The sequence below is a fragment of the Trachurus trachurus genome (assembly GCF_905171665.1).
Source record: "Trachurus trachurus genome assembly, chromosome: 21".
Taxonomy (NCBI): Eukaryota; Metazoa; Chordata; class Actinopteri; order Carangiformes; family Carangidae; genus Trachurus; species Trachurus trachurus.
The window spans coordinates 3,357,176-3,380,475 of NC_139899.1; the positions used below are offsets into that span (position 1 = coordinate 3,357,176).

Consider the following 23,300-nt stretch of genomic DNA (forward strand, 5'->3'; position numbering starts at 1 on the left):
GGAGAGACGGGCTGGCAGCTGCACGCTCCTTTGTCTGTTTGCTCGCATTTAACCTTCCTTTCACTAGCAAGGACCACGCCGTTAGGGTCACCACTGACCCGTTTTTATGTTTTTTAAATGTACCATAAAGTAAAGTACCATATAAATGTTTTTATAGCATCAAGGCTTTTTGACTTTGTCAGGAACCTCTATTTAAACAAAATAAAAATAAAAATAAAATGCTCTGGTTAGAATTATGACAAATGTGGTGTTACAATGATAAAAACAATAATCAGTTAAATCTGAAATCATAAGTGCAAAACCAATCTTTTCATGGATAAGGAAGTCTAACAATGTAACCAAGAGATGAGAAACAAATGGGATGATAAATAATTGTTTTAGTGTGTTTTACAGCTGATTTAAGACTCGGGTCAAAACTGACCCTAACACCATAGATGGTAGCAGAAAGCTGACTAGAAGAAGGTTACATTGATGACAAGGCGTATACTGACAAAAAAAGGCCCAGGGGCCAACACCAAAAAATATTAAAACCAAAATGTTCATGGATAAGGAAGCCTAACAATGTAACCAAGAGTGGAAAAACAAATTGGATGAAAGTTTTTACTGTATTTTTCAGCTGATTTAAAACATGGGTCAAAACTGACCCGAACAGACACAAGATAGGTTAAATTCATTCTTACATGGACTCTTTGGTTTTATCAGAAATATTTGGTTTAGTCGTCACAGCAGTTGCATCATGTTGTTATATTAAATCACTGGTAATTGAAAGCTGCCTTTATTTTCATGGCAGCCATCATGACGCTCTGATAATTACATTTACTGCCTGCTCCCTCTCTTCATTGTCCCCAAATGTTTGTTTTCCAAAAATCTATCTCCAAACATCATTACCCTAAGTGAGTTTAAAGTCTAGCTTTAGGGCCATCCTGCTGGCAATGTCAACAGCTGGTCAAGTGAAGCCGGTTATTAATGCATCAACCCCCAGCTAGACATTTGTTGTGGGAGGTGTGTCCACACACTCCGCCTCTCAGGGGTCATCCAAGGTATGCTAATGGCAGCCCTGGTGATATCACCGGGCGGTATAAGAGGCAGGCGGCGAGGTTTTGGCTGCAAACCTCTCTGAGCTGAAGTCTGAGGAAGGCAGCGTCTGTCTCCACCGTCTGTCCCCTGTGGTCCTCCTGGCACACAAGAAGATATCGCACTGGAAAATATGCTGTTCTGCCATTCCCAGCCTGAGTCCTACCACCAGCACTCTGCTAATTACATTAGGTAAATCACAGCCATGTTGAGAAGCTTCAGTAAAAAACTTGTGGATTTCAGGCACTTGTCATATCTACAACAGGTTGAGTCAAAATGCCACTGTAAGGCAGTGTTGTATGGGGAAATTCCACATTAGCAGTTATTAGAGAGCACATTTATGTCTTTTTTTTTTATCATTATTTACAAATCTTAAGTTTAATATCAGAGGTGCACTACATTCAAAATCCATATTTAGACTCTAAATACAGACCCTACACAAATTAATACACATGCATTGTGCTAGATCGTGCAGCATGAAGCTTCATCACCTTTGTTCAAATACTGAATTGATCAGATGAAAGAACACCAGACCAGTTTCACCTCCATGCTCAGCCCGTCTTCTCTCCCCGTGCTCCGCTTCAGAGAGGCCTTGGCGCCTTTCCTGAAAGACGAAGAAGCCAGGCTCATGGCTGAAAATGCCGCCAAGAGGACGCCCTTCCAATACATCCTGTGCACGGCCACCTCGCCAGCTGTGAAGCAGCAGGAGGAGACTCTCACTTATCTCAACCAAGGTAGCTATCTGTCCTGCTTGTTCAATGTCCACGTTGACTAAATGGACTGGAGCTCATATTGTCACATGTAATCCCAGCAGCTGCAGGGTTAGATTAAAGGGCTGTTGATGTGGGGGTTCAAATACAGGAGGACTCCAGATCAGGCTATAGATTTGAATAAATTAAAGCCCATTAGTGTTGGGGTTAAGCCTATAGTATCAGGATAACTACTGTGGACATTTCATTTGCCAAATAAGCTTTATAAAAGAATTGTCATTCCAGAATCAAGTCGCAGCTCTAGATCACAACATTAACATTAATTGCTATTGGCTGATGGAAGCAAAGAGCCCAAATTCTACTAGATTTTATAAGCAACTGTTTACCTACTCCTGACAGTTTTTTAATTATCAATCTATCTGTTGATTGATTTCTCAATTAGCTGTTAAATTAATAACATTCTTAAACATTGTGGAATTAAAAGTACTTGTTCAGGTTTAGACAATTGGTCAAAGGATATTGAATTGACTTTAATATACTGTATATATATAGAAAAAGTGTAGCTCTGCATGTAGTTCTAAATGTCACCACCACTGATTACCTGACATTTAAATATGCTTAATATTAAAATTTGAATGTAAAACCTTGGAAATGCTTGAACATTTGAAAACCATCCATCTGGAGCTATGTGGTGTGAATTCCTCTTTTTGCTCTAAATAGTGAAATTCTTGAAGAGCAGTGTCTGAGGACAGACAGGACAGACAGATGCTGATAGGACGGATCGATTTCATTCAACCTTGATTAACTTTTCCTCGTGTCTGAACATAGCTCACCCAATTTAAATAGCCATACCTAATTTTGAGTCGTAGTTTGGCCACATATTTAAAACATTTTTATAGTGAGTGCTTGAATTTTCAAATTTAAATTTGTAAAACCTCAAATTCTTCCAATCATATTATTGAAATCAGAATTAAAATGTGTAAATTGAATTCAAACCATGTACATTCAGAGAGAAGGATTTCGAAGTAAAATATTTACATTTTTAATATTAGGAATTCAGTGGTATTTATTCAGAAGTGGAAAACTTATGTAGCTAGATGCTGAAAAAAGTCATTTTGGTCTTTTTGTACTTCCTGTCACAGCTGACTGATGTTTAGAGGAAGCTGCTCTGGAAATATTTTTCCTCTTAGTCTTTGAATTACTAAACTAGAATTACAAGGCCTTTTTCTAGAGTGTATTAAAGATGTATCCGTGCAACATGAGCTCCGACATGTTTGCTGATTTGACTTTATCTCCTGATCTTATTCACCTTCCTTTCCTTTTGTTCTCGCTCTTCCTCCCTAGTTTGTACTTAACCCTTTTCCCTGAGATCACTCTCTACCTCTGCTTGTTTCTCCTTTCCTTGTTCAACAGTGAAATTTTTTTTATTTGTGCTTTGACTTAATCTTTGTTTCTACAAGTTTGCCCTGCTTATCTGCTCTCAAGTAATTTGTTTAGAGTAAACACAATGAAAGTGAGCTTGCTATAACATGCAACTTCTGGCCAACAGTTACATTGCCACATAAAGATGGCATGTATTGAGTAGATATTAATTGACATCAGGGTCCATAGCTTAGTTTTATTACCACCGTGACAAAGCACTGATAGTCTATATCTGATCAGGATGGAGATATGTAAAGTTTCCTCGTGGCTGGCCTTGACATCTGGCTTTTAAAGGTTTCTAATTTGATTCAGTTTCTATCTCCACTGCCCCTCTTTTCTGATTGACTGATTTCCCATTTTTCAATTTTAATCAGGTTTTTTTTTAATGTTTTAAAATGTAGGTCAGTCCTACGAAATCCGTATGCTTAACAGAAAACTAGTGGAGTATACAGATATAAGCAGCAAATGTGTAAAGGTAGGTGTAAGGTATTGTGTTTGTCTGTTTTTTTGACTTTCATGTGACCTCTTCCTCTTTCTTCTTGTCATCTGTTTTCATGTATCCATTTCCTGGTTCGTCACAGGTCCCTCGACCCTCCCTTCCGCTTCAGGGGTGGGGTGTCGACCTTGGAGAGCTTGGTACTATCGCCCAAACTTACCTCTCCTCCGTCTTAGTCCTCACATATCTAAACACACACGCACCACAGCTCATCTTACCTTCATACCATCCAGCATACAGTACACACACACTCTTGAACATGCTACTCTGTCTTTGTTTTCATGACCAGGCTTCTTTATTTCTTACATTATCCCTATGTTCATAAGTCGTCTATTCCTAATGCCACTGATTTCTTAATAATGTTCATTTAACATCTTATAACTTCATCTCCTTCACCTTCATCTCAAAGGTTGTTGTGTTACCAACTGACCTCATGTTTAGGTCCAGTGTAACTTCATTTATTGCAAAGACATGTGTCAACACACTCACTTTAGAGTAAAGAGAGGTCATTTTATTCCACTTCTCTGTGAGGGCACTTGACATGTCTCTGTTGTCAGGCTACCACTACTCGATACTGTAATGTTAGCTGCTGTAGCATCCTAGAAACACAAGAACGGGACAGGTGGTATCTATATAAACACATGACGAGCAGGACCTAGTCATGCATGAGCCTCCCTCCATAAATATCCCAATGCTCTCGGTGTTTTGCAGGTTGTGAATTTTATTTGGTGACTTTTTTTTTCATGTCCAAGCAGGATTTTTTAAAAAGTTGCTGGTGCAGGGGCACCACAGCCTTTAGGGTTGTGTTTCTATAAGCAACTCACAAAAGACTGATTTTTTATAAAGAACACCCTAGTTTAAAGGAGTACATAGTGAGACATCCTAAAACAAGGCTTTTTTTTTTTTGGTGTCCAGTGACAGACTGACATCAAAAAGAGGCCCTGGCATTTTTGACAGAGAGAGGCCACACATTACACAAACACTATATATACTGTATGTGTACAGTATATATATGTATATATGTGTACACACACATATGCCGGTGCCGAGAAGTGCCTGCTTGCCGAGATCTGCATGCCGCACAACAAATGCGGAACTATGGCTCATTCATTGCGGGGGGGATGCAGTATTCGGAACAGCAGTTTTTGGACCTGTCGAGATTTGCATCCCCTGGCTGTTTTAGCCAAATACACTGCTACGAAATTCATATGCATAAACACACCTAAATACAATGTGCGTGACCCCATTTGACCACCGGGTATCTGCAGTGAAACACATGGGGGATGCAGTATTCAGCACAGCAGTTTTTGGACCTGTCGAGATTTGCATCCCCTGGCATTCCGCGAACGACATGCAGATCTCGGCAAGCAGGCTCTGCTGGGGTGACGCACATTGTATTTAGGTGTGTTTAAGCATATGAACATGAATACATGTAGCAGTGTATTTGGCTAAAACAGCCAGGGGATGCAAATCTCGACAGGTCCAAAAACTGCTGTGCCGAATACTGCATCCCCCCCGCAATGAATGATCCGTAGTTCTGCATTTGTTGTGCGGCGTGCAGATCTCAGCAAGCAGGCACTTCTCAGCATAACACCGGCCGTAAACAGCTGGCCCCGACCAACCTTTTTATTTTTTAATGCTGCCACATGAGCACGGCTGCATCTTCAAGCAGCCACCTAGGTCGCGTCTTCACGTGACTGCCTCGCCACAGCTCCATCATTGCGCGGCCGTTGTGGCATTTGCCCATATTGCCCTATGGCCAGTCCGTCCCTGCTGGTGACCTGTCCAGGGTGTACCCTGCCCTCACCTTATGTCAACTAGGAGTGGCTCTAGCCCCCTGTGACCCTGCATGGATTAGCAGTAAAGATAATATAGCACCAACATGATGAAATACAACATGATGCAACTGTGGAGTGCGCCTTGAATAAAATCTTACATAATAAGCCAGGAAAAATATTATGAAAATGTGTAGATTTTTTTGACAAGATTAAATATTATAAATATAACACAAAGAGCCTCAGTAAACAAGTAATGAGAACTGCTGCAACAGAGTGAAGACATAGGCAGTCTTATCAGGGCTCCTACATGCTGGAAATTCATGCTCCCCACAAAATTTCTGACCTTGATGGAAACAGTTGAGTTGGAAAAGTGTATAAGATGAGAGTCATGAGGTCTTTAAATGTCCAGGTGAATGTGGGAGCCCTGATTTTCATGGAGAAGAGTCACTGTCTATGCCCCTAACCCACAGGTACCACACATACCAGCTTACTGACTGGTGCTGTCATAGTACAATGTTACATCAATTCAATGGACAACAATTCAATGTTTGCCAATATCACAAAGTCTGCCATGATACGATTTCAATATGAGATGATGTCATCTGCTGAAAACAAGCACTGTCTTATATACAGTATCCTTTGACATATTTCTAAACTCAACCAGACGTTGAAATGAAAAACAGTGATCTTCTTTTCTTTTTAAAAACAGTCCTCATCCTCATAATGAAGCTTTACAATTTTCACATTTTGTAAAAAAGAAAATAAATAAAATAACCTGAAAGAGCATTAAATTCCTATTTGTTTACATAAAACTTCAGTGTGAACTGCCATCTATAGTCCCAACATAAAGATTTGTACATCTCAGTAACTAGCGTCACACATACTGTATCTCTGTAAATGAAATATGAAATGACAGCAGTGATACTCATCGCTCAGACATGCCAAGGAAATTTCAAAATAAAGGTGTGTCTTACAAATGATGATATTGTTGATGTCTGATCGATGCTATTGACTTGCTGATCATTGAATTGATGTATCAAAGAAGTTGGATGTATTATTGAATTATTGTTGACAGTTCAGTATACCTGGGTACATGTGGATACTAAAACAGTGTACTGTGTGAGGGGAAGGGATGGAGATGAAATTCAGTGAATTTCTACCTCCTTGCCTTTGATTACTGAAACTGCCTCAGTATGTTCTGATGAATAAATGAGGGGGAGCCTTTTTACACGTTGCCCAACAGTCCTGCTGTTTGGCTCTGTGTGAGCTGCCCCACTCAAGCAGTAGCTGTTGCTCTGGCCTGAACCCCTGATCCTACCTGTTCACAGAGCATTGTGCGAGTGGTATTTCATGACCGTCGACTGCAGTATATGGAGCACCAGCAGCTGGAGGGATGGAGGTGGAACAGACCTGGAGACAGAATCCTGGATATAGGTAAATTGACGGTACCAATGTATCACCTATCAAAGATCAGCATAAATTAAAGTAGCTTTGGCCGCTAACATTAGCTTTAACAGCTGGAAGCTCACGTACCAGTGTAGAAGAAAGGTTGAGATCAGTATCAAACTTCGTTGCTTTGCTCATCAACAGGTGTCTGCAGAGATGGAAAGAAAAGCCTTTGTTGTTGTCACTATCATGTTAGGCTGGATCCAGCCTGTCTCAATCACTTTCCGATAGCGAGTCAGTAGAGTCAGTGTAGCCTTCAATCTGACCTGAGGACAAATCTGTTCAGAGAGCATGTTACAGCCTCTTGTATCATAAAGACAACAATGGCTGAGGCTCTGTACAAGCAATTATTACCTCCAGCTGCTTCCAGCAAGAAACAAATAATCACTATTTATTCACTATTGGTGTCTGAACCAAGGCCCTTGTAATCGTAAACCCCATAAAGTGTATGGGATCTCTCTTGTTATTTGCAGCCTATCAATTTTGATATAACTGCACAGCAGCTGGACATTGGCAGAATTTCAATGTAAATCTCAAATGGTTGTTTAAAGGGATAGTTCAACATTTTGGCAAATTATTCCATTGCCACAATCAAGGCAAATGCAGAGACTTCCTTGCTGAAAACCTGTCCCTGACCGGAACGCGCCTCAGCAGTTTTGCATGAATTTACCTCCAAAACAACGCCGTCTCTTAACAGAACGTGGTGAACGTCTACAAGAGTGTTTTGGAGTTATTGGATTGTGTATTTGATGAGTTTGATGAGGGAAACCAGGAAATCCCATTAGCCTCCGTAGCTTAGCTCTGAGCAGCTCGCAGCTCTGCTCTGCAATTCTGAAAATAGCTTGCACCGACAATTAAAGGTAACAAACCTCCTAAAACTATAGGGATTATGGCAATGGGCCAATTTGCCAAAATGTTGAACTATCCCTTTAAATTGCCAAAATACAATCTGCTTTTTTTCAAACTTGCCAGGAAAAACAAAAACATCTTTGAGGTGAAACACACAATTGACATCATTACAGCCCATTTCAAGTAAAGGTAGACTGACAGACTAGCTCATTACTTGCAGATATCCCTCTGTCAGTGGGGATACTAGAGCCTCGTTCACACCCTCTGCACCTCAACACCATTGAGTTCCTCTGGGATCCTGTCAAGAATGCGTCTGTTTTCATCCAGGTACTGACACATCGTCTTCAAATGTCTGGAGGAAAGTCAGTGTCTTCGCTGCTTCCTCTGCCCGGTTAATTTTCACAACTTGTCCTCTCAGGTCAACTGTATCAGCACTGAGTTCACCCCCAGGAAGCATGGTGGGGAGAAGGGAGTGCCCTTCCGTATCCAGGTTGACACCTTCACCACTAATGAACATGGGGAATACATGGAGCATGTCAACTCCTCCAGCTGCCAGGTCAAAGTCTTCAAGGTAGAACACCTTCTTAGCATCTGGTTCTTACACACTACGAGATGTGCCAAAGGTTCCCAACCTTTTCCAACAATCGGTCCATCGGAAAATCTCAGAAATGAAAGCAGGGGATGCTCATTTTAATTTTTCTCTTTGATGGTGGGTGGGGTCATCCGTCTCTTGACTCTTTTAATTCCTCCTGTTTCCAACCATTTGTCTATTTTGATCCTTCAGTATGGCTCTGATCTTTTAACAGGAGCGTACCTATGTTCCCCGGGTCCGTTCCCCGATCGGGGAATATAGGACCCTCTTTTTGAAAAAGGGTCCTATGTTCCCCGCCGTTGCTGGTCGATGGACTCTCTCTACTTATCTGGACTCTCTCTATCCTCTACCTGGTCTTTTTACTAAACTTAACCAACTCCTTTCTTCATTGCCTAAACCTAACCAATGAGACAATTCCACTTCTCACGCAAAGTCACCTCAGCTTCTCACTCAAAAATAGGCAAAAATATGCCAAGTCACTCGCAACTCCACTTCCAGGTATGGGTACAAAAATGGCATGTTCCCCGGGTCCTTTTGGGGAAAAGCGGGGAACATAGGACCCTTTTTCTAAAAAAGGGTCCTATGTTCCCCGGTCCGAACATAGGACCCTTTTGGGGAAAAGCGGGGTCCCATACAAAGTGGGGAACATAGGGATGATCCCCTTTTAATAAACAATCAGACTGGTGGAAAAAAAAAAACACATGACATAGCTTGACATAGTAATTTTTATCAATAGAAAAAGACGGCCACCGCACACTGATAAGACTCTGCTGATATACTTTATTAATGAACAACGCGTTTCGCTTTCAGCGTCGTCAGGTTCCTAATAGTAATTTTTATGTTGCTGATGCCCAAACTAACTCTGCTGCCAGATTATCATTGACTCATCACAAAAAAAAGATGAACTTTGTTAAACCATTTAAACATTATTTCTACATTTATTTATTTTATAACAATATTTATATACATTTCTTTCTGCTCCAGGCTATAATGTCTATTAGAAATATAACTTAACCTAAACATGGCCTATATTTCATTTTGAATGTCCGTATCTCTAATGTCCTCAGCCTAAAGGAGCTGACCGCAAACTGAAGACAGACAAGGAAAAGATTGAAAAGAAGGCCCCTCAGGACAGAGAAAAGTATCAGCCGTCCCATGAGACCACCCTGCTGAAAGAGGTGAGGCAAGAGGTCACATTGCATAACGGAGCAAATGCGAGATGACCCTTTGCTTTTTCTTTTTTTTTTGTCACAAGTGTTGTCATGCTGTAGCTTTATTGATCTGATGGTGGTAAATTCTTGTGTTATCAGGAGGTTTCTCTAATCTCATCAGCACTGAATCCACTAAATCATTCACTGTAACTCCATGAGCTTCACCTGCCTGTTACTGTAACTTCCTCCTCCCATTCATTACACTGTAATCCACTGTTAATATGTTGCTTTGCTTGTTTTGAGTCTTGTCTTTTTTTGAACAGTGCTAGCTTGTTGCTGAGGTTGGTCAATGATTGGGGTCTGTGCGTCACTTCATTGTCTCTGAATGTGTCTGAAGTGACTCAGCAGTTTGTGCAGTTCATCTGGTTTGTTATTCAACTAGATAAAAAAACGAGCTGTCTGTAAAGGTCAACCTCTACTACTACGACTACTACTACTACTCCGTTTCAGTTTAGTTTATTTGAAAAGAGACAATGCACATTAATAAACATTTGTAAAGAAAAAAAAAAAAAAAGAAGAAAAAAAAGGGTTAGGGTAAACGCACCTGAGTTAGCTTACAAAGCTAGTTTCTATTGTTTGTCCCTCTGCCAGATTGTACAAGGCAACCTTAAAAAGAGTAACAATGGAATAAAATATACTACCACATACTACTACTACTACTACTACTACTACTACACAATGCAATTCAATCCAAGAAACTTCATTTTCCCTCTGGGAGGAATTAAAAGGCCTCATAGAATAAACATCAACACATGCCAATGTATAGCCATACATCTTAGGAAAAACAAAATATAATGACGATAAAGAATAAAGAGGAAACATCAATGAAAAAAAAGATGGAAAACGATTTCACCTCTGTAATATGACTGAACAATGGTAGAATGACATTCTATCAAAAAAAGTGTAGCTCATGATGGTGAATGGCCTCCATAAGAGTATTTCATTATAACAGGTCTCTATACCACTGTATGGGTAGCTTTACAGTGGTGAGATCTATAATGTATTATATCTTATTAATTGACTATAAGATATCAATCTGTGAATGAATTCGTCTGGATAGTTTTCAAATATGTTTGACATCTAAGCATGTTGGGAAGTGAATGTGTGAAGTAGCAACTTAAAAGTCAAAGTCAAAATTGGCCAATTAGAGCCCATAGTACATCCAACAGACATGGAGCAATGCTACAGTATTTGGAGGTGTGTGTGTGTGTGTGTGTTCCTCTTGATGGGTATAGGTTTTATATTCTCTCTCTTTGGCTATATTTTGGTGACACTTTGGTCTCTTGATGAAGTACATTTAGCTGTACTGGGCAGCAGAGCTTTTGTTGTTATCACAAGGCTGATCACAGCAGGGTTTTTTGTTAACTGCTGTAGCCTTTGTTCAGAGACTACTCTACTGTACATTGTTGATCTTTCTTTCTCTGTTTTGTTCTATGAAGTGTTCCCCGTGGCCTGATGCCCTGAATCTCACCAACACCACTCACAGCGGCTGCAGCACTCCATCTCCAGTTTACCACAGCTCACCTGTTCCCTGCAGTTTCCCAGATGGGTGAGTCCGCATTCACACTACCACCCTGTTTACTGGGGCTCTGCAGGAATGCTATAATCCTATACATTAATGCTGCCCTACAAAGGCAAAGTGCAGTATCTGTAAAAATGCCAAACTGAGAAAAACAGCTTTTTGTGTTTTTCCTTGTCAGGTTTAAGCATTATGAATAACTACCAAGTCTATAGATAAAGGTGGACTGAATGAAATGTATTTTGTAGTTTGTCTTTCTCACCAAATTTGACCGTTTTATGGCAGATACTGCACTTTGGCTTGGTATTAGCTACAGATACGGCACTTTGCCTTGGTTTCACAGTGCTTTTTTGGATGGACAGCAAAATAAAAAGCCCAATAACTCTGGAAATTATAGCAGTACCAATATCAAATTCTACCAGATTGAAGAGAATATGCCACACTTTTGATTGGTCAAAAAACAAAAATTGAAAAAATGCAGATACTGCACTTTGCCTTTGTAGGGCAGTTCCTTTGTTGATGGTTGAGACATGGAAGGCAGCGAAGGCTCCTGTAAACAGAAGCAATAGCTCCCTCTGTGGGTGTCCATCAGGAACAACCAGCACTGATAAAAAACATCAGCCCTGTGCTATAGATTTTTTTTTAATCACTGAAACAATAGACAGATGTGTTTCAGAGAAAATAAATAAAATACTCAACAAATCAACCCAATTTGTTTTTTTCTTCCTTATACGCATGTTTCTGTAGCAACTGTTCTCCAAACCAACAAGGGGAGCTGCTCATACCCGCCTGCTCTGATGTAAGTAACAGTTAGCAGTGCAGTGTGAAAGAGTTAATGTTGCTCTCTTATTTCCTTTAGGCCATTATTTGGAGACAGTGGATGCTGTGCTGCTATACTCATTTCAAGGGCTCTTCTTCTTTTTAACATGTAGCACCTTCTGCCATCGTCGTCGCCACAGAACACTCAGCAGTGGCTAAACCGTCACAGGTTCTCGCCTTTCTCAAGGCTCTTCTCCAGCTTCTCAGGTAACAAGGGTCAAAAGTCACAACACATTTGGATCCAGGAAACAAAAATTGGAATTAATTTGTCATGATGTGCCAGCTGGGACTCAGTTGTATTTCCTTTAGATTGTGATTTATGTCAGTGTGTTTGCAGTGTTGAGGTGAAGCCAACATATAATTAATAAGTAGTTTAAATAAACTGTTCAGTAGTTGGTAGTTGTTACATGCTACAGCTACATTCACATATACCGGTGCACAGACATTCAAGCATCTTCAATCCATTATTGAATGAGTCTCCCTCAATGGGTCCCCAGTTATAAATAAAGGTTTTGAATTGAATTGAATACACATTAACTTTCCACTGTACTCTTCTGTCATCCTGACCAGTGTGAAAACACACCCAGATAATGCATTAGGCAGTCAGCACCACGCTCATAGTGCATATGCAAAAGCCAAGTTGAGGTGTGGTAAATGGTCACATAGCTGCAGCATCGGATGGATGGATGAATAGTCACACTTGAGCTCACAGTCCAGTACTTAAAAGACAATTGTGGGAAAATTCAACTCGGGGCTGTATTTTCCTAACATTTTAGGTCTAAGAGAAGGAATCTGAAGATATGCAGTTTAATTGCTCCTGTTTTGCGGTAGTTGTGTCTGTCCCTGCATCGCTACGGCAGCGATAAATGGGAGCGGATGAAAGTTCTGCTGCTTAGGCTGTTTACATCCCTCAAAGCCGCATTTTTTTTCCACAGACAGCGTCAGATGGCTACTCAAACATGCACCGAGAAGTTTATTTACTTCAAGACAGTCGACATGTTTGTAAAACTAGATCTAATTCAAAGTCTCGCGCGAGACCCAAGTTGACGCGATGTGTTCACGTGCAGTCGGAAGCTCCCGTTTGTGTCATAAACACAGGACAGGAATATCAACTCTTGACTTGCTTGAAGTAAATAAACTTCTCGGTGCATGTTTGAGTAGCCATCTGACGCATCTGTCCGCAAAACAGGAGCAATTCAACTGAAAATCTTCAGATTCCTTCTTTTAGACCTAAAATGTTAGGAAAACACAGTCCCGAGTTGAATTTGCCCGGAATTGTCCTTTGAACCCCCAGGAACAGTGTATTTAATTTTCTTGACACATAATGTTGTAATGGCATCTTTTCAACAATATTGTCAAATGGATGGGTTTTTTATTTTTTATTTTACAAAGTAGTTTAGTAAACTTGAAAACAATTTTCCTTAGACCTTCACTTAGGAATAGCCTCCGCAACACTGTGTTCATCTGTCCCGGCATCAGATCCCAGATCAGGGCCGAGGGCAGTAGCAGATCTTCTGCTGTTGTTGCAGGTGCAGATCTGTTGAGGATGAGCAGGGAGGACCTGATCCAGATATGTGGACCAGCAGATGGCATCCGTCTCTTTAACACCATGAAAGGAAGGTGAGACACTGTGATACACTGCTCAGTCACAGCAGAACATGGTTAAACATGTGGAAAACCAGGTTTATATGAAATTACAGGTTATTACTCAGTCCCCAGTTCTCTGTCTTCCCTCAGTTGACAGTGATTACTAATTTGTACTGTGTCCCTGTGTTCCCCCTCAGTTTTAGGCTGATAATAGTGAAATATTAATGAACACTGGCCCTGTTCTGTGCAGCTGTTACATCACACACACTCAATACAATGAGGTTAATGAGCAGAGAGGATTTCCCCTAATAGTGAATGTAACTAGGTCTACATGGATCTTGAAAAGAATAAACTTTATACAGTATTTATGAGCTTATTACAAGGCCTCTCTCTTCTCTGCGAATAAAAACAAAAGATTTTAAAGTTCCAAATGCTCACTGCTTTGTTGAGAAAATAAATGTTGAAAACAGAGGTGGTTGCAGTCTCTTCTCATATCTTCCAGGTGTATACAGCCCCGCCTTACCATCTATGTGTGTCAGCAGCAGGCCGGAAATCATCCTCCCATCAAGCCAGGGGGTGGAGACAGTGAGTACACATCATATTTGTAATGGGTTCTTACTTATGTGCATATGTGTACTTAAAATAAGAGAGATAAGTGACTCTTGAGCGTTCATCAGATGTTGTGTTCCATACATTTAAAGTGCACAGTGTTGATCTGTGCTAGAACTCATATTTAAAACTGACATGTGTTTTCATGTGTTAAAAACGTGTTATGACTTTCTAGATCTGATATGATAGAATGTTGATGGCTTTTTCCAGACATAATAATAATGAATAACAATTCACTATGAAAGATGAATAATTATTTTACAAATAAGTCATAAAAAATATCAATTAACTCAAAGAACAATATCAGTAATACTGTATGTTTTACCTTTATGACACTGTCGACATGAGGTTTGTTGATGCATGCCCTCCTGCCTCCTGTGTCTGCCCTGCAGTCTACCATGCTCTGTACCTGGAGGAGCTGACCCTGTTGGACCTGTCTGAAAAGATTGCCATGCTGTACAACATCACCCCACAGCAAATTACACACATCTACAGACAAAAACCCACTGGGATCCACGTCGTAGTCTCTGACGAGGTATTGGTCAATCACTCTCCATAGCTCATGGCTAAGCTTAAGTACTATATCTAAGTGCATGGTAATCACTGATATACACATTTACCTGGAGCGGCTACATGTGTGCATGTGTGACCCTGCTGATTTTGATTTTGTGATTTGAGAGTTGTGTTTTTGTTTGTGCGTATTCTATCCTTTTTAACATATGGATATGCAACTGGAACCAAAATTTCTTCATGGGATTTCCCCAAAGGATCAATAAAGTTTTTTATCTATCTTTTTTATCTATCTATCTATCTATCTATCTATCTATCTATCTATCTATCTATCTATCTATCTATCTATCTATCTATCTATCTATCTATCTATCTATCTATCTATCTATTCAGTGGAACTCGAGGATGAACTGATATGAATTTGATTTCAAAGGCAACTGACTTCTCAAAACATATTTTTGGCCACAACTAAAGAATGAATTCATACATTAATCCAGACACAGTTAAATTATCAATGAATCACAAAGGCCTGAATAGAGTTGGATAGAGGTTGCGAATACTTGATGTTAGTTGACAGGGAGCAGATTTCTCTCTCATTGTTGCTGTAAAATGAGATTTAAAAGTAATGTGCTTTGAAAAAAAGAATTACGATGTCTAAAATAAGCTGGTTGTTACAAAGGACTTGAGTGACTGAATGATTCTAATGTGCTGCACGTGTGAAATGATGATCAGCTCTGTTGACGCTGGTCTGTGGATTTGTTTCAGATGGTGCAGAACTTCAGGGAGGAAACAAGCTTTATCATCAGCACTATAAGGGGTAATTATTTTTTATAGTCAAACTACTTTAATGTCTATTATTGTTATTTTCTACTTTAATGATCCTGTATTGGATGACTTTCTGTTATGCAGATGAAAACACTGATGGCTACCACGTTGTGTTGAAGTGACCAGCAGGCTCTCAGGAGGTTCTTCTATCAATGCAAGTGTACAGATTGTATGTAAAATGACATTGTGTGACATTTATTAGGATTCACAGAACAGTAAAAATGCTCTTAAGCTCTCAGTTCACTGTTGATTTTGTGTTTTTACTTAGCTCTTTTATTTGTATTTTGTCAAGTTACTGATTCATGTTTGATATGCATTGTAATTATTGGTTTAACAGTAGTGTATCACCCCTATGAGCACATGTTTTTGGCTTATGCACCTATAAATGCAAGACTGTCGTGGTATTAAAGCAAATTAAATATCACACAATATCATATGGAAAATAGAAAAATGAACAAAGTGTTTATGTCCCTGCTCTATTTTCATTTCTCTCCTGGATATAGAATACCATGATGTGCCATTTGAGTTGTCTGGCTTTGTTGCTGTAAGGCTGTATGCTCTTGATGAACTGTAATGCATTATTTTAACAGGTCTATAGGCTTAGTGACATAAAGTACAGACAATTAAGTAGAGAAACAGGGGCCTCGGATTGCAGTTTGGATCTGTGATCTTGACTTGTCATCATCTAAATAAAATACAATATTTTGAACTGTTCTCTGTCAGTGGTTTGTCTCAGTCTAAAAAAATGTGATCATATGCAATATTGAGCTGTGCAATTTATTTATTATCCACTGTTGTTGATGATGTTTTTGTTTATTATTTATTGTACTTGAGTGTATGAGATTAAATGTTGATGATGATAGTAGGGCTCTTATTGGTGTGTGTGTGTGTGTGTGTGTGTGTGTAAGGTATGTTTGGAGGCTGCTCTTTGGTCGCACAAGTAAATTTCGTTGCGTTGCATCCCAAATGAGGAAAATCTCCTGTGACAAAGGCACCTGCCAGTAACCTTTAAGCAGATCCAACTTGCTAATAAACCGTGCTGAATAGGGGTGTGATGGTACACATAGTCACGATTCAGTACCTTGGTTTGGGGGTCATGGTTCGGTACAATGGAAAAAAGCAACAAAAAGTATAAGACTAGCTTTTTTGATTGATTTTGAACAAACACCAATTAAATGCAAAACTATCTGTTAAACAAGTGCAGCAAGAGTGTTAAGGCCCCCACAGAGGTCGCGCGTACCGTGAGGCGTGCGCACTGTCCGCGGACGTTTGAGGTTTCATAGTCGAGCGTATGGTGTCACATCTTAAAGGTGTACAGAAATGGCCGTTTGTCCTGTTTGTCGCGCCGAGTTGTCACGAGCTGCAACACGAGTTTACCCGAGTAAGGAAAACGAATTTGATTGGTCGTTATCGAGCGGGCGGGATATTCAAAGCTTGGGGCGAGACCGAGCTCCGTGTGTGTGTGCGTGTCTCTGACGTTTGAATGACGGATTACGGATCCAATACCAGTGGCTGGTGATTCGTGTACAGGCTGACGTATAATCCGTGCGCCTGCATTATCCAATGCGAAAAAAAAAATACACACTTTCATCCCGGATTTACTCAAAAATAGAATTTTGCACAAAGTTTGGCCTACAACGTCTGAAAGATGAGTTATCACATTAATTTTATGACCCAAAGTGGGCTCAAATTCAATTTTCTTTTCTGTACACCTTTAAACAGGTCGATGAGAAGGTTCCCGCTGAGCAGTCTGTTGTGTGACACCGAGTAGGCGTACGCGGAATCCACACGGTCGTAAAAATTGAGCTTTGCGCAGATGGGTCCGGTGGGAGTCTGCTTTGTATGGAGTTATTTTTGTGTCATAAATATCTGTAAACGCACAGAAGGTGATCTACAAATGTTCCTTGGTTTGCACACGTGTTTTGCTATCCACAAATACAAATTTCTAATTTGTAACTTGTATTTTGGTTTTTACAAATAAATGTGTATTTGTAAATATATTGTGTATTTGTAAATGTATTATTTTCCATTTGTAAAAACAAAAAAGCCATTTGAACCGAAAATTCTGTTTGTGAAGTGTGACTCTGCATTTGTGGATCACCAATCACACACACGCATCTCTTTCCTCAATGACATATTTCTGAGACAATCCTGCCGCGATCCACACAGATCCACAAACTCACAGCTGCTGATTCACAAAGGGCCGCTCTCCTCACCAGGAGGGGCAGTGTTGGCGAGTAGCTGAATTAAAACTAACGAAGAAGACTGCTACTGGCTTATCTCGAGAAATTATTTTAATTCCCACTGTTAATGCGTCACTTTATTAAGTTTTAATGTTTTTTCATGCGATAAAGTAACTGTTTAGATCCCCAATATGCGGTTAGTTTATCCAAATGACGCCTGTTTGGAAGCTCCATCTGTGGAGCAGCTAAGCTAACTAGGCTACCACCGGACGAGCGGTCTATCACAGAGGCTACAGCCGGGCTGCTGTGGTGGTCGGCCGGCTAAGCCGCGGTCTCCTCCCAGGGGAGAAAACGACCTGCATTGTTAATGTCAACTGACTGACCATTTCATTGTAAAACATTTATTTATTGATGTAGCGGTGGTGATTGTACATAGCCCATTATAGACTAAATAGTTTTGTTTGTTGATATAGTCTACTACACCACTGAATGAGACAACATTTATCTCCTAATTCATCCAGCCGGCGGTAAACCTCTAAAAAACTGCCGGTAGATTGATGGGCTCCTTTTCTCCCCTGGGAGGACGACGCAGATTAGCCGACCGACCACCTCAGCAGCCCGGCTGTTGCTTCTGTGATGATCCGCTCATCCAGAGGCAGCAACCGGGTTGGGGCTTGGTTTCTCCCCTGGAATGACGCCGCGGCTTAGCCGGCCGACCACCACAGCAGCCCGGCTGTAGCCTCTGTGATGATCTGCTCATCCAGAGGCAGCAACCGGTGTACTGAAGTGCTCGTTTCCCCCCCCGAGAAGACGCCGTGGCTTCGCCAGCCGACCACAGCAGCTCGGCTGTAGCCGCTGTGATAGACCGCTCGTCCGGTGGTAGCCTAGTTAGCTTAGCTTAGCAGGTGGAGCTTCACTGCTCCGGCGTCATTTGGATAAAAAATAACCACATATTGGGGATCTAAACAGTCTAACATCTAAACATCTAATCAGATCTAAACAGCAGCCGGGCCAAAGACGGTTATCTTTGGCCGGGCTGCTGCGGTGGGCTGGCTAACCAGCTTCGTCATTCCGGGGGAAAAACGAGCCGGGGGAGACCTGGATGACAGCGGAGGTTAGCCCGCCGACCACCACAGCAGCCCGGCTGTAGCCTCTGTGATAGACCGCTCGTCCGGTGGTAGCCTAGTTAGCTTAGCTGCTCCACAGATGGAGCTTCCAAACAGGCGTCATTTGGATAAACTAACCGCATATTGGGGATCTAAACAGTTACTTTATCGTATGAAAAAACATTAAAACTTAATAAAGTGACGCATTAACAGTGGGAATTAAAATAATTTCTCGAGATAAGCCAGTAGCAGTCTTCTTCGTTAGTTTTAATTCAGCTACTCGCCAACACTGCCCCTCCTGGTGAGGAGAGCGGCCCTTTGTGAATCAGCAGCTGTGAGTTTGTGGATTCTGTGTGGATCGCGGCAGGATTGTCTCAGAAATACGTCATTGAGGAAAGAGATGCGTGTGTGTGATTGGTGATCCACAAATGCAGAGTCACACTTCACAAACAGAATTTTCGGTTTTACAAATGGCTTTTTTGTTTTTACAAATGGAAAATTATACATTTACAAATACACAATATATTTACAAATACACATTTATTTGTAAAAACCAAAATACAAGTTACAAATTAGAAATTTGTATTTGTGGATAGCAAAACACGTGTGCAAACCAAGGAACATTTGTAGATCACCTTCTGTGCGTTTACAGATATTTATGACACAAAAATAACTCCATAGCTTTGGGTCTGCATTGAATCTGCCTTGAGTGCCGGCGGACGTCCGCAGAGTTGAGAGTCTGAGCTGCATTGCATAGCAGTAGCAGCATGTGTATGTTAAAAAAACAAAACAAAACACAACATTGTCATTCGCATTCTCAATCGCCAGCAGAGGATCAGGTTTGATGTGTTTCCAGCTACACACTGCACCTCCGTGAAACATTGCCGCCAGTCTTTGTCTGGTCGACCCTTGCGTGTTTATCGCCGTTGCGTTTCACCAGGAAGCCAAGTGTTCTCACACAGGCAATTTACATGAAGGAGGCAGCTCTTAACTCTTATCACTTTATTCTTTGTCTGTAATGAGGTTGCTGGCGGCTTTTAGGCTCATTACCACCACTTGGATTGGAGCGAGGACACAACTTTTTTTTGTTGTTGTTGCAAATACTCACTTAGTCGTATTTGTCGTATGACTGTGTGCACCTAATTGTGACACCGTGGCGGCATGGGACGAATACAAATACCGTTACACCCCTAGTATTGAACCAACCTGATCAATGCAGTCGTCCATCCTTGGCAGGGGGGAAGAATCTGGTTTTGTGACAGCGTTCAAATCAGTGCATAAGTGGAAAGTCTTATCAGGTTTTGGCACCAGAATACATGGAGAAACCCAGCTAGTAGATGCTGGCACAGCTGTTATTCTTTAACGTATAACTAATTTCTGAATCCAAAAGTGTGGCCTTTTCTGGGGAAATGCGATAAAAGCGTTAATAATCAAGGCTGTGCCCCTCAAGGTGAAGAATCTGACCAAGGACATGAAAAAGGAGGGATACTTTAAAGGGAGGTGTAGAGCTGTTTTTGGCCTGTGTTGGTAGTTTTGTGTCTGTGTTCTCTTTGTTTTTTGTTCGGACTGAGCTGTGGGCTCAGTGTTCAAAGCTGTGTCTGCTTTTGTGACATGTGCACTCTCTTTAAACAAAGAGAGACAAAAGAAAGAAACAAAACGGGGGTTTGTTTTTATGGGAGGGGGTGTTACCATAGATATATATAAGAACTAGATGACTCACCCCCAGCTGTTTCCCAAAGACACGGCGTAGCCAGTACGGCGGCCATCTTGGAACGGGCAACTCTCTCCCTCAGAGCATTAAGCCTATGGTGCATATTCTGCTATAATGACCACAACTTACTCAGTTTTTGTCCGATTTCAAAACGGTTTGATTTTTATGAACGTTTATGCAGTTATGATGCAGCATATTTAGAATCACGGATAATTTTAATAATATTTTTTTTTTTTGTAAAAGTAACATTTTAGTGACATTATGCAAATAGTTAAAGTAATAGCTACATATTGATTTATTTTACACAGAGTTATGAATCGTTTTTTTAGTGCAGATGACTGGATCACATATCTACTGCACTGTAACTGCAGCCAGAGTCAGAGCAAGTTGCCCGTCCTCATATGGCCGACTGTGAGCTACGCCTGCGTGTAGTCAGATCCACCCCCTTGGGTGTTACGGCTCTAAGGGTTGTCGTGCCGTGTGAGTGTCTGTGCTGTCTTCCCAGGTACTGCCCCTACTAACGGAGCGCACCTGGACCCAATCGCTCGTTAAGCCACGCACAAAACCTGGAGGCACCAAAAAGGCGACACCAAAAAGAGCTCCAATGCTAAAATAGGTTTATTTACATGACGTCTCTGGCGCACAGGCTCTTCCTCATTTTCATATGAAAATGAATGGGTAGAGACACCATTTATAGTCCCATGTCATGATCATATGATCTCACACACACCAGTTGCTCATTCATACTAATCACACCAATCAATAGTAGAAAAATATATATTTTTAAAGCCCTCATACATCTAATGTTCTCGAATAGAGATTCAGACTATACAAACCGTCATAATACATAAAAAAAAGTCATAAGAGGTGCCTCTTTTAAACATGATACACAATACATAAATAGGGACCAATACTCATAGGTGATCCTAAAAAAAACACATCAGATCTTCAGGCAGAATAAAATAGTAAATATAACATGACCACTCTCTTTGAAAACAGACACTTGTTACTATAGTCATGAAATACATTTCAATATGAGATCAAAAAGAGCAGCAAACAACACCAAAGAACACCAGAAAACCATCCAGGGACAGAGAATATATATGAGGAATCATCTTTAGAGGAAAATCAATCTCTACGAGCAGTAGAGACCGTGCACCACCCACCGAGCATTTTCCGGTCTAAAAGACGTCTAATAGACGTCTAAATGGTCCCTAGACGTCTAGGCTAAAATCGGTCTACCACTGGTATAAAAGTGAAAGTTTTTTAGACGTCTAAGTTTATACTAGCCGTCTAATAGACGTCTAAAAGACGACTACGTCTAGACATCTTGTCTAATCATAGACGTTTAAATAACCGCTAATAGACGTCTATTTTATACCACATGTATACGTCTCGTCTAATCTTAGACGTTTAAATAACCGCTAATATACGTCTATTTTTAGACGTCTAAATTTAGACGTTTGCCAGACGTCTATTTTTATACCAAATGTATACGTCTTGTCTAACCTTAGACGTTTAAATAACTGCTAATGAACGTCTATTTATAGACTAATTTTAGACGTTTACTTTTATACCATATTTAAAGCCCATTACAAAATCTAGACATCAATTAAACATACTATTATATGGATATTCTAATAAATCTAGATATTTAAGTCATGTAATTACAATCTATCAAATTATTAACAAGAACCCTATAGGACATTAAAGTTGTCAAAATGCATCATGACCAAATTTAACCTGTGATCCTTACCTTGATGTAGTTGCAGTATGTTATGACAATCTATTCACATTATGTGTTTTTTTGGTCTTTTAAATAGGTTTCAGTAACACTAATGTCATGCTTATTTTACCACTGGATATAAATATATCTCTTGATGGGAACATTAACCAAACTATCCTACTGTAATCTCAATCAACCTACATTTTTAAAACAAATTCCAACCATCACAAACATATGAAAGTGCAATATAAATATTTTTAATTCCTTTACAAAACAGAAAATACAAAACATGGAGGGAGGGAACAAGTGGATCAAGAAGAAGGAAGAAGGAAGGATGAAGGGAAGGAAGGAAAGAACCAAGGATGGAGGAAGTGAACAGATTGGGTCAATTTGAGTCAGAACAGAACAGGAGGGTTAAAAACATTAGAAATTTGAAAAGAACACCCTTCAACTGTGAACAAAAAGACAAACAACTACACACTCTTGTAGCCCCCTCCACCGCTGCGAGCTGGGGCCTGCTTAAAATGTAGCCCCGTTGCTGAGGCAATGAGGTCATCTGTGGCATCCTTAAAGGACTTTCGTACAGCTTCTGCAAACAAAGCAATAAAATAAATGAAGAGAAATTGCAAGTGTGGTTGCCCATCGTTTTACGTGATGTCACAGAGATACTATCCAATAACAAAAGGTACATGGTTTCAAAGGACTTGACTCAATGGGCATTGGTCACCACCCATTTGAGACTTGGGGCTCTAGTTTCATAAACCAGGCGCAGTCGCGCCAACGGGGTGTGTCTAGGAGCACTTTACAAGTTTGGTGCACGGCGCAGCTCGGCACAGGCACTCCTCCCGTCCCTCTACTCCTACCGGCGCAAATGGCAAAGGAGAGGGTGCGAGTCCGTTCTTCACCAATCAAATGAGCTCCTCTCCTCACCTTTAAATGCGCCACGAGTGATGCGCACTGCAATTTTGTCATTTCGACATGGACGAGACTAGATGGAGCCAGTGGCGGAGCATATCAGATATAAACAAGTGCAATCAGTTGTCAGAGAGAGAGCAGCCTCGTTTGGTGATAAGAAGAACAAGTTCTCTAGTGTAGGACATGAGGAGAAAAAATATGCCCCCCCCCCC

At 40.7% G+C, this 23,300-nt stretch overlaps 1 protein-coding gene across 1 annotated transcript; it reads left to right on the forward strand.

The window, feature by feature from the left end:
• The first annotated feature begins 748 nt into the window (after positions 1-748).
• On the forward strand, positions 749-16,156 carry tfcp2l1 (transcription factor CP2-like 1). The gene is made up of 15 exons (XM_083997131.1): positions 749-1,266; positions 1,660-1,808; positions 3,608-3,681; positions 6,809-6,914; positions 7,996-8,102; positions 8,194-8,346; positions 9,435-9,545; positions 11,018-11,127; positions 11,845-11,896; positions 12,030-12,123; positions 13,446-13,536; positions 14,006-14,088; positions 14,505-14,647; positions 15,388-15,439; positions 15,532-16,156. Exons 1-15 carry the CDS (start codon positions 1,208-1,210, stop codon positions 15,567-15,569), a joined length of 1,422 nt encoding a protein of 473 aa, XP_083853257.1. The 5' UTR covers positions 749-1,207; the 3' UTR covers positions 15,570-16,156.
• The last annotated feature ends 7,144 nt before the right edge of the window (positions 16,157-23,300 follow it).

Bases quoted from the DNA above. Each gene is read 5' to 3' on its own strand.
- tfcp2l1 (XM_083997131.1), top strand. From the start codon at position 1,208: ATGCTGTTCTGCCATTCCCAGCCTGAGTCCTACCACCAGCACTCTGCT. The intron at 11,897-12,029 runs GTAAGTAACAGT...TTTAACATGTAG, and splicing joins TCATACCCGCCTGCTCTGAT to CACCTTCTGCCATCGTCGTC. The intron at 14,089-14,504 runs GTGAGTACACAT...TCTGCCCTGCAG, and splicing joins CAAGCCAGGGGGTGGAGACA to TCTACCATGCTCTGTACCTG.